Below are 25,042 nucleotides of genomic sequence, written 5' to 3' on the forward strand. Positions count from 1 at the left end.
TGGTTACTAAAGCTTTTCTTTTTGAATTTACGTCAAATTTTTGACCCAGTTGTATGATCTTCACAGGGGAAGAGGATGTGGTAGCCTAGTGGTTAAAGTGTTGGGCTACCAACCAGAAGGTGGTGAGTTTGATTCCCACATCCACCAGGTTTCCACTGCTGTGCCCCTGAGCAAGGCCCTTAACCCTCAATTGCTCAGTGAGATAAAAATGTAAGTTGCTCTGGATAAGGGCGTCTGCTAAATGCTGTAAATGTAGTCAGGGTTCCTGAGTTCTTTGGAGGAAAAACATCACATATCCTTCACTATAGTTAACATTTCTTTTGTAAAAATGTGTGATTGTTGACAAAGAATATATTTCTCTTATCAATTTGTATAACCCTGTTCCATTCAAACCTTCAGGAATGTCATGTTTGTGGTTTCATTAAAGAAACTAGTTTCTTCTGGAACTTGCAGTTGATCTAAATCATTTGTTGGTGGTGGTGTTTTGGAGGATTTTTTACCTATCTATTCTCCAACAGGACTCCTTTTTTTTGGTTTTTGTTACTCTAACAATAAACAGTGGGCATTTTCTGGCATTTAGCTATTTTTATACATAGAAATTTTGGCAACTGTGCCACCTCATATTTATATACCAGTGACACAAGAAGGTACTGGTCCCAAAAACATAGGAGATCTGTGTCAGGTAAGAGACTTCATATACTTATATTTAAATATATATATACTTATATATATTTTGGGACAATGGTGGTGGCTCAACTGGTTAAGGCTCTGGGTTGAGGATTGGGGTTCAAGGCCCTACACAGCCAAGCTGCCACTGCTGGGCCCTTGAGCAAAGCCCTTAACCCTGCCTGCTCCAGGGGTACTGAGTAGCTGCCCCTGCACTCTGACCCCAACCTCCTCAGTTGGGGTATGTGAAGAAAAGAATTCCACTGTGCTGTAATGTATATGTGGCGATAATAAAGGCTTCTATGCCGCTCCCCCCGTTCTATACATACAGGACGTGCACAATCATTATTATGACGTCATAAACCTAATGGTGAGTCATTAAGAATGAGTAAATTACGAAATAGCTAACAGGTCATCGAATGTATTCTACGCAGCCCTTTTTTTTTCTTTTTTCCCAATTAATAAAAGTGATAGATAAATGCACTACTCGCCTTTAGAGGTGAATATTAACCGTGTGTTAGGAAGTGGTATTTTTGAGTGTCTGGCAACCCAAATAGCGAACACAATAGAACAGCGTCCCTTCTGGAGCAGATGTGAGAGAAGAGCGTGTTTGATTTACCGGTAAGATTGAAGAATCACTGGACTACAAATATGTGTATGTTTTTTTAGAAACGAAGATAGACTTTATTCTGAAGGGAAGACGTTTGTTTGAAGGCCTGACACCTGTCTGAAGAGCATCAGGTAGCCTTTTAGCTTAGCGAACGTCAAATCACACTTAACTAGACGGTGGACCTGTAACTTAGCTGGCCGACGGTTAAACAGCCAACAATGCGACAAGACAGACTAACAAACACAGAACCTAACAGTTTATTAGACGTCTAGCAGTCAAGTAGATTAATTCCTCTGTACTGAATGAGTTTAAATAGATTAGATTTGTGCTGCTGGCTAATTAAGCTAGCTAGTTGCTAGTTACCAGGTAACGTTAACGACACTGGACGTTTTACGTGTAGCTCATTTACGGGTGTTGTTTACTGTTTTCCACACACAAATGGATAAGGTTTGGGGTTTAAACCTCATGTTTAAAAAGAAAATAACTTCTCTGAGTGAAAAAAAAATGCTTTCATTACTCTTTTTTTTTTAAATGTACGTTAGTCTCCAAACCCCGTGAGGTGAATAGAGAAGGAACCCCGTTAGCAAGACAGTCCACATTATTGACTGCGGATGAATCCCGAATATCTCCGTACAAATATCTCACTTCTTTTCACTATTAAACGAAAGCGTATAACGCGCACTGTTTGTTCGACAGACACACGTTTGATATTCGGATTAAAGTCGTTAAAGAAAAACCTGCTGCAGAGTGACGTGACGTGTCTACAGTTACATTCGAGCTTCCGCACGTTCACTGGTTTTTGCTTGAGGGTTAAAAACGTTTCTTTGCGGTTAGAAGTCTGGGATATTTTATATGCATCAGACCTCAGGGATAGGTTTTGTGTGTGTGTTCTACATTTTTTTTTCTGTAGCAGGAGTTAGGTTTTGGGCTTCTGCTGAATGAAAAATTTGCTTGATGTATTAAGGTACAGTGTGTTCCTCTCTGTGACTGATGATGATGATGATGATGATGATGAATGGTGGCAGAATTCACTTGTAAAACACTACAGGTGGATTGCAAGAACACTAGTGTGATGTTTCTAGAGAGTCACATCAAATTCGCAGTCACTATATTGCACTCCAAGTCAACTAGGGTTTATAAATAAATAACCCAGCTGTGGAATGGCACAAATGCATTCAGAAAGCCATATAGTGTTTTTGATTTGCATTTTTGTGTGAGTGGATGAAATAAAAAAACGTGTGTTTGTCTGGAGTTTTACACATTTCTCCCCATGTCTCTGTGGATTTCATCCAGGTTCTTTGGTTTTCGCCTAAAACACCTGTTGATGGATGTACTGGTGATTGTTGTCCGACTGTGTTTCATCCAAACAGCTGATTAGGCTGATGGTATGGATTCTTTAGCAGTTATCTAGTAAAACAGTATCATGATGGATTTATTGATAGAGACTTCAGAGTGCTTCTGTATGTTGCTCTAGACATTAATGTAAATGTTAGATAAGTGTAAAATGAACCCTGTGTGTATATGTATGTGTGTGATTTTATTTATATATATATATATATATATAACACATAATGTATGCGTGGGTGATCAATGATTAATTGTGCTCTTTCTTTCTTCTCACTTCTAGATACCAACTGATCGCTCCATGGGGCTATTCCAGGAATCATCTACCTGTGCTGAGCTTCTCCTCGTTCTCCCCTTTTCCTTTTTCACACCTCAAAAAATAATGACTCATCACTTAGCCAGAAATGGCAGTCTATGGATTTGCACTAGCCACAGCATGTGGTAAACCTTTCACTAATAGCTTGTGGAGCAGCCTGATGTCCGTATTATCTCCAGAAACCTCGGTGGTGGTTGTGTGTTGATTTTGAAAAATCTTCATGGTTTTAATCAGAGACCAGAGGGAAAAGCAAAATAAATCTCTATTCCGTGTCGGATTCAATTCTCTACTTCAGCTGATTTTAAACCAGTTGACATGGTGCCCAAGAACATAGACTCAGAGGCTGTACAAATTCTGCATGGGGACAGTGAGCCAGACAAGTCTTTAAGTAGCAGAATAAGTGGAAATAAGAAAATGGAAGCTTCTGAAGAATCAGACAGTGAGGAGTCTGTGGTTCACATCCCCAAACGCCTGTGGGTTATGCACGGAGCCGTCATGTTTGGCCGTGAGTTCTGCTATGCCATGGAAACAGCTCTGGTCACGCCTGTGCTATTACAGATAGGTAAGTGGCCACAATACTTACAACAGAATATATTTGGTAAGGTTTATGGCTAGTAAGTCAAGGTGACTGGACTTTTGTCACTCTTCATTCGTCATCATGAATAAGGCCTCAGTATGAGTACTGAAACTCCTGATTTCCTCATGTCTTGGAAATGCAGCAAGACCTGAATGACTTACAGTAACCCTTTTGTAGATGAGCAGTGAATGGTGTGTGGCATTTGAACAGAGAATTCTGCAAGTGCCTCAATATACACAATGAAGGTGAAAAAAAATACTATGGTGTAAACATGTACCCAAAAAATCACACACATTGGACTAAGCTTTTGTTATAGTGTTTGTTTAGTAACAATGAATCTATTGAGCTGAATGAAGAATGTGTGTGTGTGCACATTTCTCACCACCTGTTTTTTTGTTTTGTTTTTTTTCCCCCTTTTTTCTTTCTTTTTCCCTCTCTGCCATTTTCACTGGTCGCAATTTCAGTGACACATTTGCTATAAGGTAGTAATGTTTTAGGGAGAAGAAAAGTGAACTATGAAATGCTATAAAGCTTGTTATATACAGCTTGTATACAGCAATGCCACTTTAAGAAGTTTATGACCATTTATATTGGTCTTATGTACTGTAGTAAAAGCGTTGCCAGTCCTCTTACCTCTCATGGCATTTGATGAGTAGATGAAGTATGACAGTATTATAAAAAGTTAATGAATAGAGGACATGTAGAAACAGCTCAAGATACACGTGTGCACCATGTGCTTTACCATTTGACTGGTATTTTAAAATCAAATGTCAAAAATAACAAAACATAGAGTGTGGACTTGGGATTTAAATGTTCACATGAATTAATGATGTAACTGAAGACCAGTGGCTTAAAGAACAGGTTCCCAATCCTGGTCAAAGATGATCCGCATGTAAGGGAATGAATGATGTGAAGAGCTGCATTTGGCTGAAATCATTGTTGGACAGTAAGATATTGAGCTCCATTCTCTTTCTCTTTAGGTCTTCCAGAGCAGTACTACAGTCTGACATGGTTCCTCAGCCCCATCTTAGGCTTAATATTTACACCTCTGATCGGCTCAGCCAGTGACCGTTGCACCCTCAGGTGGGGTCGAAGAAGGCCCTTCATTCTGGCTCTGTGTGTAGGACTGTTGCTCGGTTTAGCACTTTTCCTCAACGGCTCCCTAATGGGTAACATTTCTCTTTGACTTTATGTTTAATGTTTAAGTCATGAAGAAAGCTTTGTTCTCCATCATTTGTCTCAACCATTTGTCCTGTGCAGTTTCACCAACATATATGTGTGCTTCTGTGTGTGCATTTGTGTGTCTCAGGCCAGACTGCAGGGGATGTTCCTGGTAAACAGCCCATTGGGATCATTCTGACAGTGCTAGGTGTAGTGGTGATGGACTTTTGTGCTGATGCTTTAGAAGGACCAATCAGAGCCTACCTGCTGGACGTCGCTGATGGTGAAGAGCAAGACATGGCCCTGAATATTCATGCTTTCTCTGCAGGTAACATGCTCGGCTCATTTTTATGTCACTGGGAGGTGTTATGTTCTCCTCTGTCCAAAATTCTCATTAGTGCAATATCTTATGAGTGAGAGCAAATTAACAACAAGGTGGCAGCAGATGCATCCTTGCTGACACGGTTGCTGTCAAGTTTGATCTGTTTCTAAGATTCAGTAAATAAGACCTTAATTAATAAAGGAATAATAGCCCAATTAACTTCTAGATTAGACATGACCTAATCCTGTCTCTAATGTCCACTGTGTTGTCATGTTGCATTTACAGGTTTGGGTGGAGCTTTAGGTTACATGCTTGGCGGTTTGGACTGGACAAATACTTTCTTGGGACATGCCTTCAAAGCCCAAGAACAAGTGCTGTTCTTCTTTGCTGCCATCATCTTTATAATTTCCGTGGTGCTTCACCTTTTTAGCATCCAGGAGCAACCATACAAAGCTCATCAGCAGGAAGTATCTGAGAGCGAGAAAGCAGACAGCTCCTCATCCATTCATCTTAATGAGATACTTCCTAGGACTCACCAAGTGCCAGAACTGGACCTTATTATGGAAGAGGATCCTTTTGAAGCTTATGAAGACAATCAATCTGAGACAGAGGTCCAGAAGGACTTCCCGAATGTAACGAGATGTAAAAGTGACTCTGTTCTTGCTGTACCAGACACTACCATTGAGCTTGATCCAGATTTGGATCTTGATGATCACTTTCTCCAAAACATAGAGCCAGCTTTATTCCAGGATTTCAACAATGAGATGCCATTTGAATATTGCCAAAACAGCAGCTGTCAGGCCAATCACTGCTCCAACCTCCCACAGCACACCGATACTACAGGGAGCAATGGGCACAATAACGCTACCAAAGGTACCAACGGTGACCTTGCCGGGGACGCCAAGTCAAAATGTGATGTGAACCATCAAAATAAAGCTGTCGTTCGTCACTCCAACACGACAGTCCGCTGCCGGCACCCTTCATTCTACCGGCAACCTTCCTTTACCTTCTCTTACTACGGCCGGGTGCGCTTCCATCGGCCTCGTCGCCGCATCAATTCAGCACACCCAATCAAGTCCTCACGCAGCCTGAACGACATCGACAGGATAACAAGACTGCAGGAGCGTCGGAGGCTGCAGAAAAGAGGGAGCACATCATCTGGAACGGACGAAGACGATGACAGCGAGAGTGAAGAAGGAGAAGGAAGTGTTACTACTGTGAAGCTGCTGTGGTTGTCCATGTTGAAAATGCCTCCACAGCTCTGGCGCCTGTGCATATGCCATCTTGCCACATGGTTCGCCATTATCTCCCAGGCCGTTTTCTATACTGACTTCATGGGACAGGTCATCTATGAAGGAGACCCAATGGTAAGAGGAACTGTGGCTTCTCTCATGAGTATTTTTAATCCCTGGTTCTGAATTACAATCACTACAGACACCAGACATGCCTTTTCTACATTTAGGCTGCTGCAAACTCCACTGAGCTTCAGAACTACCATAAGGGAGTACAGATGGGATGTTGGGGGTTAGTTATCTATGCTGCCACTGCTGCCATCTGCTCAGGTATGTTTTACAACCACCAAAGTTTTTATTAAAGAACAACAAAGTGATAAATCTAGCCGTGGATTTTTAAAAAATTCATAAAGTACAAACTTGTTCTGTAACTTTCGCTGCTATTCTAATTGTCTAATTTGTATACAAAGTGGCATTTGAGAATATTGGTAGAAAAGGATTAAACGTTAAGCAAGGACAAATGCAAAAAAAAGAATACACACACAATGATCATGCTAGATGAGATTTAAACATGTGATAAGGGAGATAAAAACTCTGAGCACTGTGTTACTGAGTAATGCTGGACTGCGGTTAACCAAGTTCCTGTGGTACTAATACCAACTTCCTTGTAGCTAGACTGTGGAGTATAATTGTTAGAGATGTGAGCGGTGTTGGGCTTATCGCTTAATCTTCACACAGCTTGTGCCATCTGCCTCGTAACCGAAGTGTCAGACATTTAAAAGAAGGATTGCTGAGGCAGTAAAGAGTTTACACTACAGACACGGTGCACAGATTCGAATATAATAAGCAACTCAATAACACAATATATACAGCATGCTACCTTTCAGTATACTACATTTCCTCAGTACATAAATAAAATGCTTGGAAAGTCTCGTGTTAATGCTGATTCATAGCAAATGGAATGTAATACAACAACACAGAAAATGACAATAATATACCATCAGTCAGAATGGGACTTTCGTTTTTAATTCTTCACATTCGCTCTCACAGTACATAACACTGATGTTCTGTCTTTTATAGCTGTGCTTCAGAAATACCTCAACAGCTATGACCTTAGCATTAAAATCACCTACATGGTGGGAACACTAGGCTTTGCTGTTGGCACGGCTGTAATGTCCATCTTCCCCAACGTCTATGTAGCCATGATAATGATAAGCAGCATGGGATTCATTTCTATGAGTATTTCCTACTGTCCTTATACTCTGCTCGGGCAGTACCATGAGATCAAAGAGGTAAGATAACTGTATTTTATCTGCAAATCTCCTAGCATTACACTAGTAGATTTTGACGTGTATTAATATTGTTCATTGTCACTTGATAATAATTAGAGACCATTGGGTACTTCCTCTTGTTTTTTCTTTATAGTACATCCACCACAGTCCAGGTAACTCCCGCAGAGGTTTTGGTATCGATTGTGCCATCCTGACATGTCAGGTTTACATTTCTCAGATTTTGGTGGCCTCGGCTCTCGGGGCAGTCGTGGACGCCGTAGGCTCAGTGAGAGTCATCCCAATGATGGCTTCAGGGGGCTCCTTCATCGGATTTCTTACTGCTGCGTTCCTCGTCATTTACCCCGATGTGCCTGAGGATGACGAGGATGAAAACGCACAAGCCCCAAGTACAACCCTAGACCATTAATGATTAACAGACCAGAGTCACCTTCAGTGTGTGAAATGTTGACGCTTAGAAGCTCCACCAGAGTAATAGAGTAGTCATAGAAAAGTCACTCTTTCACTGTGAACACTATAAAATTAAGTAACAAATCTCAGGTTGCCTTGCTCCAGAATGGTCATGATGTGCCTGATGAGTGTCACCCTTTTCAATCACGATGCGTCATATAACACACACACACACACACACACACATGCAGAATGTATGTTTAAGAGAAAAAAAAAGGTACAGAAGAGATGATTTATCTTCTATTTATTTTTTTTTATTTTTTTTTACCATTAATGGTACAAAAATGTTCATTTTCTTTTGGATGGCAGTATTATCCAGAATTCATAAACTTAACATAGAACGTCACAGATTTTGTATTGCCATTAGGATGAAGACCACGACGATGGTCACACCTCTAACAGGGAGAAGCGTTCCCTTATTTTACACAACACAAGCAGGGCTTGATTTTAGTGCATTTGAGAATCTGAATCAGAATCAGATTTATTGGCCAAGTGTGTTGACACACACAATTAATTTGGTTCCAGCTGTTTGTGACTCTCAAAGGTACAGACATAATTAACATTATACTATACAAAACAAGATAATACAAACTATACGAAGAAATGCAGAGGATGTGATACAATATAGGCGGTACGAGTATTAAATATGAATACAGGATATGTGACTGGTCAGTTATGTACATAAAGTGTGAGAAGTGCATGGTAGGCATTTCATAAATTGACACATTTCATTTGTTTTGAAATTATGCTGGATAACAAGTGCTTGGAACAGAAGCACTCTGGCGAATCTCTCTCACACATACACATGATTAATACATTAGCTGCTGCATAACAAGGTGATTACTTTTCAACAGCCTTAACTATGCACAATTTACATATTTAAGTGTTTATATGTTATATATATATATATATATATATATATATATATATATATATATATATAAAAGAATCTGAGTTTTTTTTATGCTTTGGATACATTTTTTTAAGTGAAGTCAAAACATCACTTTGTCAAAGGTTCACATTGCTATATTACATTTAGTCATATACCTTGTCTGAAAATGACTGCTGTTTTACTTCTGTGTGATTTGTTCATGATCATTTTATGCAATCCAGCTGTTTACCAGAACTGACCTAAGACCACTTTTGTTGTTCCACTTTTATATTGGTTAGTTGGTCAGTTCTCTTAGTACACATGAAACTTCTACAATGCTGCTACGAGACCTTTTATCTTGTCAGGTATTCAGTTCCACCAGCAGTTGGACCTTATTATAAAAGAGGATCCTTTTGAAGCTTATGATCTTACGATCAATCTGAGACAGAGATCCAGAAGGACTTCCCGAATGTAACGAGATGTAAAAGCGACTGTTCTTACTGTACCAGACACTACCATTGAGCTTGATCCAGATTTGGATCTTGATCACTTTCACCATAAAAAAAATAAACCATTTCATTTTTATTATAACAGCATAGCACAAAAATGTTCATTTTCTTTTGGATAGCAGTATTACCCAGAATTTCTCCATAAAAAAAAAAAACCATTTCATTTTTATTAAAACAGCATAGCACTCCCACTTTCAGTGCACTACAAAATGCAACAATCAGTATAATATATAAATATGAATGAGTCATATGACCTCTGAAGATCAAATGGTTTAGGTTTCTGCAAATCATTTTGTTTTAAAATGCAAAAAAAATCAAGTTTAAACTGAAATGCATGCAGGTGCTCAACAATACACTGCTTCCATTTCCATCAAAACAAAGGGTATTTCTTCCTTTCTCAGGAGAATTGCAACTATTTTACTGAACAATGGCATTTCATCTACCACATCAACACAAACAACTGATCCACAATGAAACTTAATTCCATCACACTTTACCCATGCAGTGCAATGTATAGCTTCAGACCTGTCAAGCTGAAAATGTACACAGAAATTCATCATAATTTAAATCACTCAATACCTTTGACATTAAGTGACTCCCAGTGGTACGCTACAACTAACTGATGCTTCAGTACTAAAGACTTTGTCAAGTTCTTAAAGTTCTTAATGCTGGATTTGGAAAAATTATGCTTTGCTTCATATCTCATAGTCCAAACATGAACCATAGGACCAATCTTTTGAATCATATCTGGATAATGGATCATTAAGTGATGTTTTTGTATCAAATTATGAGTTGGATACAGTTCTTTAAATTATTTGTGATGTTCTGCTATCAGACACCTCAAGTAGACAACCATACCCTCAGTGATGCTAGGAGAGAAAATTGTTTTTAAAATATCAAGAAGCAGCAAGAGCACATTCCAGTGGTTGTCTTCCTCTGGCAAAACATCTCCAAATATAAGTGTTGTGTTTTTCAAAAGACGCATTGTTTGGCTGTTTCGTTGGTCTGTTCTTGCGGTCTAAATTGCCAAAGCTGTATCCATAAATACTCAAAAGGATGCTTTCACTGGAAATATTCCTTTGCTAAATATTCTAACGGGGGCAACGTGGCTTAGTGGTTAGCACATTTGCCTCACACCTCCAGGGTTGGGGGTTCGATTTCCGCCTGGAAAAGGGGCATCAGTTCCTAAGTCCGCAAAACAACTCTTGGGTCTTGTTCATTGAATACTGTTTGGGCAGTGGCCTTGTCTGTAACACAGACTGCAAATGTAGTGGGCACTAAAAGACTCTACATAGCCAAGAACACCATTTAAACCTAAATTGTCACCTGTAATCTGTGACACTGTTCCATAAAGAGGTTCTTCTAAAAATTATACTTTCATCCCACGTTTCTTCACGTCTTCAACAAAAGGACGCAGTATTTCAACCATGCCATACTTTCTAGCATCTTATGAATGAAACAGAGAAATGAGATGAATGTTCATGAGAGAAGAATTCAGATGAGGTGGAAGATTTCTAAGTGTGAAATACAAACATCCAAGCTTGTGTAAACCATGCTTAGATCCTAAAGGATTTGCTGTTTCAAATTCATCAGTATAAACCTGAATCTGCAGAGCATTTTTAAAAGATGAGAACAATTGATTATTCCTGAAGTAAGAACCATCACAGAAGTCACAATATACATCACTAAATCTACATGACTGAATATGGCTGCAAAAAATCTTATTCTTGAAAATAAACTACAAGGTCTTAAACAATGGTATGTACTGTAGATAAAAGTGTTATTGACTAGGACCTGTTCATAAATGGTCTATTCCTCATGGAATCATATCTTACTCTGGTGGTTGTACAACTCACCACTTTGCACAAAAACATTTTTTCCATTTATCACTGTTTAGATCAGAAAAGGGATTCATCAAATTCATAAAAACATTTTCTACTGCCAAACTACTTGGGTTCCACTCTGGCACTACATTAAAAAATTGACTTCTAATAGATGTATGAACATCATCCAAAACACTCTTCCATACTTTCTACAACAGACAAAATTACGTTGTTTGAAACACCACTGCCCTGCAGCTTGGCAATAATAGATTCACACATTTCTGTTGACACTGCATCATCAGTAGGATCAGCAATATCTTGGTGTGAGTTCACCACTGCAAAAGATGAATCACTAGGTCCATCAATAGGCAGAGCCAGCATACCTACAGATGTGATGGCAATTGGAGTTGTTGGCAAATCTGAGCAATTCAGAAGTTCAGTGTCACTATTTTCAGTGTGAAAAAGTTTAAGATGTCTTCTAAAACCACAGTAACTTTTAAATTCCAAAGAACAACCATCCTGTGCACATAACAATTTGAACTTTTTGCCAGGATATAAACCATGTGAAAGTCTGAGATGCCGAATCAACAGACCACCTGAATGATGTAATGTCCTACAAACATAACACCTAAACATCATTCAACGACTTGGCTCACAGTTCTTTCACTTTTGGAGTCTTTTTGTTGGTTCCCACATCAATACCATGGACAGTAGTCTGGATGTATTCATGCTGAGAAATACTTCATCATAATTTAAGCTAAGAACAAAGTGGATCTTGAAAAGCTAACCAAACGCTGCAAGCAATGTTCTTCCTTGGCACGAGATGAGTTTTTTATCCATGACTATGTAGAAGTTGTCGATGGCCTGTCTGCTGGTCCCTGAAGCAAGAAGGTAAGGCTGTTGACGTTCATCAGTATCCAAATGCTCTTCAAGACTCCGGCATGACTGATAGAAGCAAAGAAGAAGGGAATGTAACGTAGTACTTGTTCAAAAGAATTAATTTAGGTTAGAGATTTACTGACTTTAGATTATGCACAGATTTATAGAATCAAAACATACCTTGTGAAAATCTATAAGGTGGTCCACAGCTTGACGAGCACTTATTTGCCCTTTTTCTCCCAGCTGGCTGAGATGACAGGATATGCAAGAGCAGGAGTAAAGTACACATATCACTGTTCCATCCTGCAAAAAAAAAGCACTTAACCAATCCAATCTACAGAGTACATGGTCATTCGACTCATCAAAAATAAAACTCAGTTTTGAGTTAAAAAATTAACTTTATTTAACATCAAATACATAGTGTTACCCATCATTTAAACATCAAAACAAATATGGCAATAATCATATTTATTAACCACCAAAAACCTTTGGGTCATTTTTATGGATAAAAATCCAAACCCTTTTGGCGGTTCAACATGTTTAAAGGAAGACGTCTACCTGGGATGGCATGATACACTGCTTTTCCAATACTGAACAATTTACCTTCTAAGCTATCTTCAGATGATTCCCCCTTGCCAACATTTTGTTTTGCTACTGGATCTTATTTTTCTTAGCCATTTTTTGTTTTATTGTACACTCCTCCTAGTGCTTTCCAGCCACATTCGGATATGTCGTAGACCCTGAGCTGATGTTTGTTGCTTTTACTTTTCTAAGCGATCCGAGTTCCGGTAGTTCCGGTACCAGGTCTCAAAATGGCCTTTTTTTTTTTACATAGAATACCATTCAAAAGTTTAGAGGTTTATAACTGGGCAAGCTTTCGAACTATCTACACCAAACTTGGCCAGCTTCTTCAGGTGATACTCTAAACAAAGTTTTAAATTTGTGTACTGACTGGCCTTTTGAAAAATCCAAAAACTTTTTACAACATTGACATGTGGCATATCAAAACTTTCAGAACAACGAGGGGAACATCCTCAAGGGTATTTGGATGACATCACGTGACGTCACATGCAGAAACGCCTCCGAAATCAAAACTTTACAAATTAAGTTAATGTTATATAATCTATAATGTTTTACTGACTCCCGTATAGCAATGGCACAAACAATAACAAGTAATTTGTTATAATTTGGTAGCTAAAATAATAGTGCGTATATAGTTATTTTCCATACAGAAAGTCTATAAAACGCATATTGCGTTGCTTGTTAGCGTTACAGCAGCTGTTTCACTCACAGTCAGATGACGTCTGTAAATGCTTCCCTGCGCTGTTGTTTGTGCGTGACGATGCTTCCCCTTGCTCATTTTGGTGCTATATTTCCATAACGAAGGTATATAAAATGGCTCCTTTACTCGCTAGCTGCTGTTTCTCACACTGTGTGCCTGACGATCGCCTTTGCTTGTTTTGGCGGTTTAATATTATACATTAAAGTTGAAACTTTAATGTTAAAAAAAAAAATCACATAACATTTTCTATATAGTTTTAAACAGCAGAAACCAGATTGTAATAATGATGGACTGAGTTATAGTTAGCAATTACACAAGCAACGACAAGCAATCTGTTAAAATTTGTCACCATATACGATATAATATTACCAACTGTGCATATAATAATAATAATAATAATAATAATAATAATAATAATAATAATAACAATAACCTTTATTTTCTATAGCGCATTTAAAAGAACATCTCAAAGCACTTTACAAAAGCAATATATATAGTTAATTTCCATACCGAAAGTATAAAATTGCTAACTTTTTAGCATCTTTACTCACCACATGCTGTTTTTCTGAGGGAAATGACACACTCGTGTCAACCGTATACTCGTTTAGTATATGGTTTAATGTATTTAATTGCAGTATTTGCAGCTTTAGTGTCTTTACTCACCAACCGCTATCTGTCTGAAGCGAGGAGAAAATCGAGGTGTTGGTTACCTGTAACTCTATACTTTTACACTGTCACAATCCAGCTTCTAACACTTATAGTGTTCTTTTCTCAATATTTAACACTACAGTTTCAACACTTTCCTCTGAAATGCCTTAACACTGGTAATTTAACACTCATGAATTTGCTGTGTGTTTTAGGTTACTGAGTTACTATTATAATTATTATTAGTAGTAATACATTGGAAAATCAATGTATTTTACTGCTGTAAAATTGACTATTTTTGGTATTGTGTGGACCAAGTGACTTTTTACATTTTCTGGTGTTTAGAAAATTTGTTCAACAATTTGAATACAGTACAAAGTGTAAACAAACCTGAGGTGTGACAAGTTTATTTCTACACCATCACAAGCTCACCAATCACTGAGAAACCATTTCAATCCTAAAATCTCTGCTGATGCAAATAACTCACTAGATGGCATCAAGCCATACATTATGCTTCACTTTTACACCCACTTCATTATAACTATAAAATATCCAGTTGTCATTCAGACAGCACCCCCCCACACACACACTCTCTCTCTCTCTTTCTCTTTCATTGATATTTATTATGCAGACATACAGTCAGTTCTGCTGTATGATCATAGCCCCAGTTTCAGTGTTCTGCCGTATTATGCTATGTGAGTGTGTTTTGTGGGTTTAATAGTACATTGCATAATACATATAGCATTGAAGTTACAGTATCTGCTGGAAACAAATAAGAACAAATGATTTTTCTACCTGATAACTCTCATATTTTTGTCAAATGCGAATTTTCAAGAAAAAAATCAGGACATGTACAACATTTACAGGAAGGTGAAAGTTTATATAGTATGTAATGTATTGTTTCTATTGTAGCAGCTCAAAGGGACAAACAGATTCACAGTCTGATAATAAATCGATTCATAATGTTCAGTCATTTCATATGGTGAAGATTTCTGAGAGGGTCCAGTATTTATTATACAGTGTATAAAATGTAAGATCATTTTATCAGTGGTAACAGATTTAATAGGGGATTATTTTGTATTTCATACCTTTTATTTTATATACATAAACACTAATTCATTACACTAGTTCAACACTAGTAAAAAGTGGGCAGTGTTAGTTTATTGTATGTGAAGTGTTTAAACAAATAAATGGCCATATAAATGGAAAAAGCTGTTATAGTTCACATTTTTTAAAAGGTCATAAATTACCCTGATAAATTGATCTGAAAATTTGTTTTGAATTTATTTCTCAATTTCTAGTTACAAAGTTTCTAAATTCTCTGTTGTACTGTATCTATGTCTGTCTGTCTGTCTGTCTGTCTGTCTGTCTGTCTGTCTGTCTGTCTGTCTGTCTGTCTGTCTGTCCGTCCGTCTGTCCGTCCGTCCATCCGTCCGTCCATCCGTCCGTACATCCGTACATCCATCCATTTCAAATTACTCAGTTATGCTCAATAATATTACATTATTATTAAGATCAGGTGTAATGATTGTGACAGCCAGCCCTGTATTTTGTCAGTTTTTAATGTTTTGGCTTGTTTTATATCAGGCCTTTCATACAGAACCATCTCCATCATACAAATAATGAAAATCACTACCCAAGCAAAAGCTATTTAACATCTGTGAAAAAGACAATAAGTAACTTCTTTAGTTTCTAAATGTTATAGGTGTATTGTTATTCTACCTCCAAGATGTTTGCTGTGTATGCAAATGTTTGACATATTAGTGAACTTGCCATGCCTACACTTGTGAAAACAGGGAGCAGCACATGGAATCTCATAACACGTTTCACAACAACATACAAAGACTTAGTCATATAGCTACAAAAATAAAGACAGTATTCTTTATATTGTCTGGTAAATCAATCAATCAATCAATCAATCAATCAATCAATCAATCTATCTATCTATCTATCTATCTATCTATCTATCTATCTATCTATCTATCTATCTATCTATCTATCTATCTATCTATCTATCTATCTATAACACCTTCCTGCATCATCTTGACCCTGAACATTTTATATTCTTTGGAAATCATAATCAATACATGTTTTTACAGACTGCTGACAGCTTGCACTTTGCAGTATTTGTACATGTCACACAATATATCTTGTTAACTATCACACAGAAATCTCATCATAAACAAATATTTCTCTGAGACATGCAACCCATGTCTGGGTTCAGCAGATGGCAGTATCACATCCTACATTACATTTAGCTGACAAACCCCAGCTTCAGGAATGACATGATGTTAGACTGCAAAGGATCATTGTGTAAAAGTTCAGTCAGCTTTACAGTGGGATGTTGTGGTATGTCAAGTCAACAGATGAATTGAAGGATCCTCATCACTTCCTTGTGGCATTTCACTAGCTATCCTGACAATGTAACCCTACAAAGGGGACATCTTTAGTCTGTCCTACTAAGATGCAAGGCTGTACAGTTCTAAACATGCCAACTGTAGCCCTATTGTCAAATTTAAGCAGACATTTGCTTATTTCTTCTAGAGCTGAGCTGGAAGCTCTGCAAGCTCTCCTGGCATCCTTTTCTTTTTTCTGATCCTTCTCTCAGAAAGGGCAGCCTGCACTACAAGCTCTTCCTCATCTTGCACCTTTCCATTAGCCCACTTCACAAACTCATCAGCTGAACACTTAACTCCTTTAAAGTCCCTAGCACACTTCCCCAGACCCTCCTCTGTCCTCACAACCAGACGTTGAGCTGTGATGATATCCATTCCCTTTGTCTGTAAGTATTTTGAAAAGGGGATGTAAGCTCAAAAATGTGAAGGAAGAGTTGAGCAGTGAGCACTGTCTCATACTTCAAAAGGTTTCTATGAATCCCTTTGCCTTGCCTATTACATTTGGCTTTTGTATACTGTCATCTACAGTGGTGTCTAAAGTCTTAAGCACTTCAAAACACAAGCCAGATCCTTATCCCTCCATTTAGTTGGCCCGATTGGGCACAGTCGTCTCTGATGCTTGTCCTGACTCTTCTCTTCCCACTTTTGCATGAGCTTAAATGACTCTAAATTAAACTAAATTAAAACTGCTAAATTATTAAGCATTGAAAACAGGATTCACCTTTCAGAACACTACCCATTGTGTTTGCTAGTACAAGATAAAAAGATGTGAGTAGCACCAAATATGAAACTGATTGGGGAAATGTTCAGAGAGGAGTTTAGAAAAACCCCTAAACTGTCCCTGCATATTAGCAGCACCATCTGTTGAGTTGCCCACACATGTGCCAACGTCAATATTAAGGTCCAGTAGCACTTTTGTGACTCACAGCCCACCACGGCAATCAGAAGTTTTTTCTTGAATGACATCTGTAACATATCTAAGTATGATTGAACACTGGTCTTTGGAGCTGATATATTGCATTGGGTTAATTTGGACAGAAAACATGACAGCTTGTCTCACTTCTTCTGCTATAGTCACCTTTATCAGTTGGCTAATGACATCAGCAACTTTATTAAATGTTTCATTTGACAGCAGAGTAAATAATGCAACTTTTGCACCAGTTTCATTCTGCTTTTTGCTGTTTTCAATCCAAGTGTTAACATGTTGTTGGATGCAAATGTCATATTTACTCAAAAGTAGATTCAACTCCAGGACGTTATCATGATTAACAGCAAGGTTAACTGAGCTATAACCTGCCTATTATTTATCTCCCCTGTAGCTAAGGCCACATTTGCCTATGACTTTTACAATGTTCACTATGCACTCCATCACCTGACATTTCTTTTTTACTTGCTCAGCACGTAATGACATTCGGTTGCCAGTCAACAGGCTTTTCACATCTGCCTTTTGTATTTTCAGAAAGTAAGCATCTGCTCTATCCCTGTGTGTCTTACTTCTTTCATGTTCCACTATCCTTTGGTGAATGTGTTTCCAGTCATTCATGCCTTCCTTTATCAGGGCTCTCAAGTTTTGAAAACAGACAAGCGTGACATCTCCAACCCCCCAGCAACACCCCCCACCTCCCCTTCAAAAAAAAAACAATAATGGGAGAGTAGTTGTGTTTGGTAAGGATCACTGACCGCAATTTAACCAAATACAAAGTATTTGTTTAATTTCCATTTATTAATGTGTGTGTGTGTGTGTGTGTGTGTGTGTGTGTGTGTGTGTGTGTGTGTGTGTGTGTGTGTGTGTGTGTGTGTGTGTGTGTGTGAGAGAGAGAGAGAGAGAGAGAGAGAGAGAGAGAGAGAGAGAGAGAGAGAGAGAGAGAGAGAGAGAGAGATTGACTGGTATTTATTGTGTTTGTTGCCTTTTTGGACTTCTTTATCATTTGTAATGTTGCTCCCATTTAAAACACTTCGGCTCAAGCCCAGCCATTGTTAGGGTCATGATTGTTTCTTGTAAGTGACCATCGAAAATACCCTCGTGAATGAATGTTTTTTTTCATTGGATGTTGCATTAAATCTTACCCAGATAGTGCTATTTTCTGATTGGCTATCACTACCATCACTTACCAATGGTGCAAAAGCCAAACAGAACAGAACAGAGATTGTTTTTTTTTCACAGTAAGTCAGCCACTTGCGGTTTGTTGCCTCTTTGCTATTGAAAACTTTTGGCATAGGAACATTTGGGGTTTGTTGAAAACAATGTATGTTTGTTGAAAAAAATGTATGTATATCCTGTGACTGAGGTCCAGCAAAGTAATCAAAAACAATCAACAGAACTTTCTTCATCTACCTTCCTAGCTAGTGGTTCTAGGTTCTGAGTTGTTGCCTCTTTTATCAGTCCCTGACTAGACTCTGCTCTCTCTTTCACACCTCCGTCCGTCTCCGTATGTTGGGCTCATGACTGTTGCTAAGTAACGTTACTGAACTTTTCTCTTCACTGTTAGCAGTAAACTGGAATAAAAGGCTGCAACTGAAGAGCTACAAGATAAAGTTAGCTACAGAAACATGAACGGTGTTTAAACACACTGGTAAACACCAGCTTAACGTTAGTTTAGCGCCACCTTTGCGCTTTTATTATGCAATTATAAATGTCTTTTTTCCAGTGTCATGACAACACCGGCCCAATAGGCTCCGCCCACTGCTCCTGATTAGCCAATCCGGGCCCGGTGCCAGGGGTCAATCCAATCAGTTTCGTAATAACATGCTGCCAATCCACACATTTCATAATTATTAATTAGTTATAATAATAATAATAATAATAATAATAATAATAATAATAATAATAATAATAATAATAATAGTTAGTATTATTTCTATTGTTATTGTTTATATGATTATTATTATTACTATTATTATTATTATTGTTATTGTTGTTGTTGAATAATAATAATAATAATAATAATAATAATAATAATAATAATAATAATAATAATAATAATAATAAACATTAGTAAACCAAAATGTTTTGCTTTATACATGATTAAAATCTTACAAAAATATCCACACACTACTACTTTAAATTTCATTCCGTTGAGTGAATTCTGTTAAATCTTCAGTGTGAGGATTTGAGTTCTTGTTCTTGTTGAATTGACTATTGTTCCTTGGGACTGCAGCAGCAGCTGTTGACCTTCAGCAGTCCAGCCATTACAGTATGAGTTTAAACAAAAATAAAAGGATAAAAGAACTCAGTGATTCTGTGAATTAGAACACAGATGATTCTATGTGAGAATTATCACCGAGAATTAATCATCTCTATAGCATCAGATACACAAATCATTTCATTTTCAGCTTTTTATCGGTAAGAATTCTAACAATTATTTACTGATATCTCATTTAAAATACATCATTTTGAAACTGTTAGCCTGTTACACAAACTGGCTATGTTATTGTAATGTGTCTGTCTGTGTTTTCCCCTTGTTTCTGTCTGCCGTCTCTCCCTGATGTTAATTGTTGACCCCGCCCACCTATCTGTTACCATGGACACTAATTACATTCATTCTCTTCCCCAGGTGTTTTGCCTTAGTCCTTGTCTGTCTCTGTTTTGTGATTGGTTCTCGTTCACCATATATACTCTGTCTGTTCACTTCAATGTTGTTGGTCGTTTTTGGTGTTGGTGTGTGCATGTCCATGTTCCCGTTTCCTGTTTGTTCCGCGTTGCCTGCCTGTTCGTTTGTGTTTTGTTGAGTAAAAACCTTTAAACTGCATTTGGATCCTCACTCGCCTTTGTCTCACCGTGTCACTTCGTGACAGAACGACCAACCTCCAATGGATCCAGCAGAACTCCTGTTTTGCCTACGTCAGGAGGACGCCCCAGTTGAGGAGTACACGGAGGTATTCTTGGACCTGTGCAACGAGGTCAACTTCGATGAGAAGGCGCTCAAAGACATTTTTAAGCACGGACTAAGGGAGATCCTGCGGTATTTGATGCCGTCTACCAGAGAAATAAAGACATTCTCGGAGTTCGTCAACTTGGCGTTGCTCCTGGACGGGTCCACGCTGAGCGTGAGCACTGTAGAGACGGAAGCCGGCCGTAAGTATTTTTTGGGGGGGGGCAGCAAGCATCGGGATCCGTGGGCCACAGAGTGGAATCAGCCACGGACGCCCGAATGCTCCACAGTGCCTCCGCCCAGACCAGTCCCATGCACATCCGTGATTGAGCCAGATCCCATAGCTACCGTACCGGCGAGCTCGGCTGAGGTCCGTGCTAACCGGCTGGTCTCCAAACTGGCGGATACCCCGATGAGGTCGGCTCGGGCGGCCGGCATCCCTAAGCCGCCAGCTGGACCAGCCGGGTTGCCGGAACCAGCCGGGTCGCCGGAACCGACCGGGTCGACGGAACCTGCCGAACCGACCGGGTCGACGGAACCGACCGGGTCGAAGGAACCTGCAGAACCGTCCGGGTTGAAGGAACCGACCGGGCCGAAGGAACCTGCCGAACCGACCGGGTCGACGGAACCGACCGGGTCGACAGAACCTGCCGAACCGACCGGGTCGATGGAACCTGCCGAACCTGCCGAGCCGACCGGGTCGACGGAACCTGCCGAACCGACCAGGTCGACGGAACCTGCCGAACCGACCAGGTCGACGGAACCTGCCGAACCGACCGGGTCGACGGAACCGGCCGAGCTGACGGAACCAGCCGAATCGGCCGGGTCGACCGAAGTGACTGAGTCAGAGGACGCCATCATGACACCCAAACTACCTGAACTCTCTGCCTGGCCTGAACCTATGCATGTTTCTGTTTTCCTGTGTTTTGCTTCGCTGGACTTGCCAGCCCTTCTACCTCCTGTCCCTGTTCATAGGCCCAAAGCACCACCCTGGCTGCCAACTCCGTTCCGGTCTCTGGCTCCGCCTCCAGCACCACCCTGGTCCCCGGTCCTGCTCTGGTCTCTGGCTCCGCCTCCAGCACCACCCTGGTCTCCGGTCCTGCTCTGGTCTCTAGCTCCGCCTCCAGCACCACCCTGGTCGCCGGTCCTGCTCTGGTCTCTGGCTCCGCCTCCAGCACCACCCTGGTCTCTGGTCCTGCTCTGGCCTCCGGCTCCGCCTCCAGCACCACCCTGGTCTCCGGTCCTGCTCTGGTCTCTGGCTCCGCCTCCAGCACCACCCTGGTCTCCGGTCCTGCTCTGGTCTCTGGCTCTGCCTCCGGCACCACCCTGGCCTCCTGTTCTCCCGGCGCCGCCCTGGCCTCCTGCTCTGCCGGCGCCGCCCTGGCCTCCTGCTCTGCCGGCGCCGCCCTGGCCTCCGGCTCTGCCGGCGCCGCCCTGGCCTCCGGCTCTGCCGGCGCCGCCCTGGCCTCCGGCTCGGCTGGCGCCACCCCGGCCTCCTGCTCGGCGGGCGCCACCACTACACGAACCCGACCCGCCCTCCCACCCTGGTTGCGCCTTCGCTCCACCCGCCTGAACTGGGTTTTGTGGACTTGGGAGCGTCTGGAAGCCGCTCGTAGGGGGGGGGCTCTGTAATGTGTCTGTCTGTGTTTTCCCCTTGTTTCTGTCTGCCGTCTCTCCCTGATGTTAATTGTTGACCCCGCCCACCTATCTATTACCATGGACACTAATTACATTCATTCTCTTCCCCAGGTGTTTTGTCTTAGTCCTTGTCTGTCTCTGTTTTGTGATTGGTTCTCGTTCACCATATATACTCTGTCTGTTCACTTCAATGTTGTTGGTCGTTTTTGGTGTTGGTGTGTGCATGTCCATGTTCCCGTTTCCTGTTTGTTCCGCGTTGCCTGCCTGTTCGTTTGTGTTTTGTTGAGTAAAAACCTTTAAACTGCATTTGGATCCTCACTCGCCTTTGTCTCACCGTGTCACTTCGTGACAGTTATATTATATAAGATGAACTTAGAATTTATTATCGTACTGCTAGGATTAAGAGCTACAACGCTGTTATTTTTTATTCTCCAGATTCAAAAGTATTTTGTTAGTTGAAACTATACTTAAATTTGTCAGGAAAAAAAACAAAATTATAAGCTTTTTAAAACATAATCCTGTCTTTATACCAGACGTTTTATCTAAAGAAACCTTGAGGAGAAAGTAGACTAAAAACTAAAAGCTGTATTATTATTATTATTAATAATAATATTTTTTAGATTCTCAACTAAAAATGAACAGTGTTACTTCACAAATGTCGTCACTCAACGTTAGTGACCATCCTAAAGTGACTGAGTCTCCATTTGCTGTTCCTGCTTCAGTCCTGAAGCCCCTGAACATTTACATGTTGAAGTCGGCTGATCTGGATGAACAGAGCAGGATGCTGTGTGAGTCTCACTGTCATATAGACACTTACACACAAATACAAGGTAAAAATACACTTCTACACAACACATTCATCACAACATGAGAAGTGTTTCCTTAAATACAACAGCATGTACAGTATACAGTCTACTTTACACTAATATAGATATACTAATATATACAGTATAGTAATATGAAGCCAAACAAAACAAAACAAAACCAAACAAAAGACTAAGCAGCATCTCACTCATCTCACTCTGTCTCTCCCTCTCCCTCTCTCTCTCTCTCTCTCTCTCTCTCTCTCTCTCTCTCTCTCTCCCTCTCTGTCTGTCTCTCTGCAGATGAGTACATGTTACCCCTTGTGGAGGAAATCCATCCATCTCGGGCCAAAGACATAACATGTTTAGTTATACAAGGAGCGAACAACTATGACCTGCTTAATATGATTGCGGAGCCCAACAATCTGCGTGCCCAGGTTCACAAACACACACACACACACACACACACACACACACACACACACACACACACACACACACACACATAGAGGGGTTACTCTTTTTTTCCTTTTTTTAGTATGTTTTAGTAAATTCTGTAGATGTTTATCGTTATATAAATTTTGCCCTGTCTGATTCATGCAGTTGACATGAATTAGCTTTACTTGTGTGGAAACAAAGCCACACCCACTAATGTCTTATTTACAGATATTCACATTCATGTATATCACTTGCTTGTTCAGTCATATCTTGTGCTCTCACCTGCATGAAAGCAAGCCAGCCAATGAGCAGTTAAGTGGCAAGCACAGATAAAAGTGGAGGGTTGAGTCAGGAAGGGCATCAGACATAAAACCTGTGCCATGGTGGATCGGAGGACTTGCTTATTCAATCATCATACACAAATCATATAGTTGGAACACTGTAATGTTCTGTAATATTCATATGTTTGCAGGTCGAGCAGATTGTTGCTGTGCTTCAGGCGAGGGAAGCTGGCCAGGACGTGGTGTGTACTCTGATGTACACAATAATTCTGCTACACAATTTTATTCTGCACTCATTACACATTACATGGCCGGAAATGAAACATGATTTGGTTTGATACACATTATAAGGCACAAGCTCTCTTCTGCTTGATGAAGAGCTCTTAAAAAACTTGCTTAAATGGACACCAGATATTTCTTCAATCTGTTGAATAGAAAACATGCAGAATAACAATAATTTTGGAATTTCATAATTATGACCAGATTTAAATTTCATGACCAGAGCAATAATAATTATATTGTATTTATTTTATATATAATATAAAAGAAATATAAGAATACAATAATCAGTGTATGTCTTTTTTCCAGCATTTTCCTGCACCCAAAAACAACATGAGGAGACGAATGAAGAAGTTCATCCAATAAATTCAGTAAACTGTATATTTTTTAAATGTTATAACAAAACCTCTGTACAATAAAAAAAATATTGACTGTGTTTATTTAATAATAGTAATAATTATATAAGGGATAGCTTCAGACCATTTTTATGCTTTTTTTTTTACTGTATAATGTTAATCCCCTGTAATGCAACAGAATCCAAACTTATTTGTTATGGGAAAGTAAGATAGTAAGTGAAAGATGAAGATCAGTGGTCCTGCCGTTACAGTTGTAATGTGTCTGCAGAAGCTCCTGAACTTTTAGTGCACCAGCTGTGGTCATGATTACTATGGCTTCATCAGGAACAATCAGTGCATCAAACCACATGCAACCTGAGCAGGATATCGTTCAAGATCTCTGAGTCTACTGTGATTAAAAAAAAGACCATATGCAAAGAAATAATAAAAGACAATGTAAAACTTAAATGACTTTTTAACGGTATGATGCCGTATACAATACGCCACCAGGAGGCGCCCGATATTGAAAAGTTATAGGCTGTTTTACAGCACTGCAAAAATCTTAACAGATCACATCCTGTTCATTTAATCACCTACATTATTTATGTATACATTCATTCATCAATACAGTCATTTTTATTTATGTATTTGTTTGTTTAAATGGATATTAAAAATATACTTTGTCTATGAAAACCCCATTGTTTCTGTAGTAAATAATCATCTGTACATCTGAACAAAATCTGTACATCTGAACAAAATCTGTACATCTGAATAACATCTGTACATCTGAGCAACATCTGAGCCAAATCTGTACACCTGGATTCATTGTAACCTGCTTCTAAATACTTCAGATTACTGATAACTATAACAGCTACGCAAGGGAAAACGGGGATAAAGCACAAATCTTTTGGTATTTGATTTTATTAATGAATACTTTGAAGTTCATAAAGAAAATCTAAATAAATAGTAAAAAGTTTGTTTTTCTTTTTCTCATGTAAATGTACAGTAAGATTACATGTGCTAC

At 39.5% G+C, this 25,042-nt stretch overlaps 1 protein-coding gene across 7 annotated transcripts; it reads left to right on the top strand.

Moving 5' to 3' along the window:
• The first annotated feature begins 1,052 nt into the window (after positions 1 to 1,052).
• LOC113644572 (solute carrier family 45 member 4-like) lies at positions 1,053 to 24,486 on the top strand. Of its 7 annotated transcripts, none has more exons than XM_047811383.1 (11): positions 1,064 to 1,287; positions 2,570 to 2,661; positions 2,904 to 3,498; positions 4,494 to 4,682; positions 4,823 to 5,002; positions 5,282 to 6,363; positions 6,459 to 6,558; positions 22,503 to 22,712; positions 22,989 to 23,122; positions 23,596 to 23,646; positions 23,993 to 24,486. In XM_047811383.1, the coding sequence occupies exons 3-11, from the start codon at positions 3,252 to 3,254 to the stop codon at positions 24,047 to 24,049; spliced, it is 2,250 nt and encodes a 749-aa protein (XP_047667339.1). In that variant the 5' UTR covers positions 1,064 to 1,287; positions 2,570 to 2,661; positions 2,904 to 3,251; the 3' UTR covers positions 24,050 to 24,486. The 7 variants fall into 7 exon arrangements, with proteins under 7 accessions (XP_027005337.2, XP_027005339.2, XP_027005340.2 ...); XM_047811384.1 differs by having other exon boundaries at positions 1,067 to 1,287; positions 22,503 to 22,670; XM_027149538.2 differs by lacking the exons at positions 22,503 to 22,712; positions 22,989 to 23,122; positions 23,596 to 23,646; positions 23,993 to 24,486 and adding exons at positions 7,309 to 7,520; positions 7,738 to 9,429 and having other exon boundaries at positions 1,061 to 1,287.
• Positions 24,487 to 25,042: the final 556 nt, after the last annotated feature.

Source organism: Tachysurus fulvidraco, chromosome 3 (assembly GCF_022655615.1).
Source record: "Tachysurus fulvidraco isolate hzauxx_2018 chromosome 3, HZAU_PFXX_2.0, whole genome shotgun sequence".
Taxonomy (NCBI): Eukaryota; Metazoa; Chordata; class Actinopteri; order Siluriformes; family Bagridae; genus Tachysurus; species Tachysurus fulvidraco.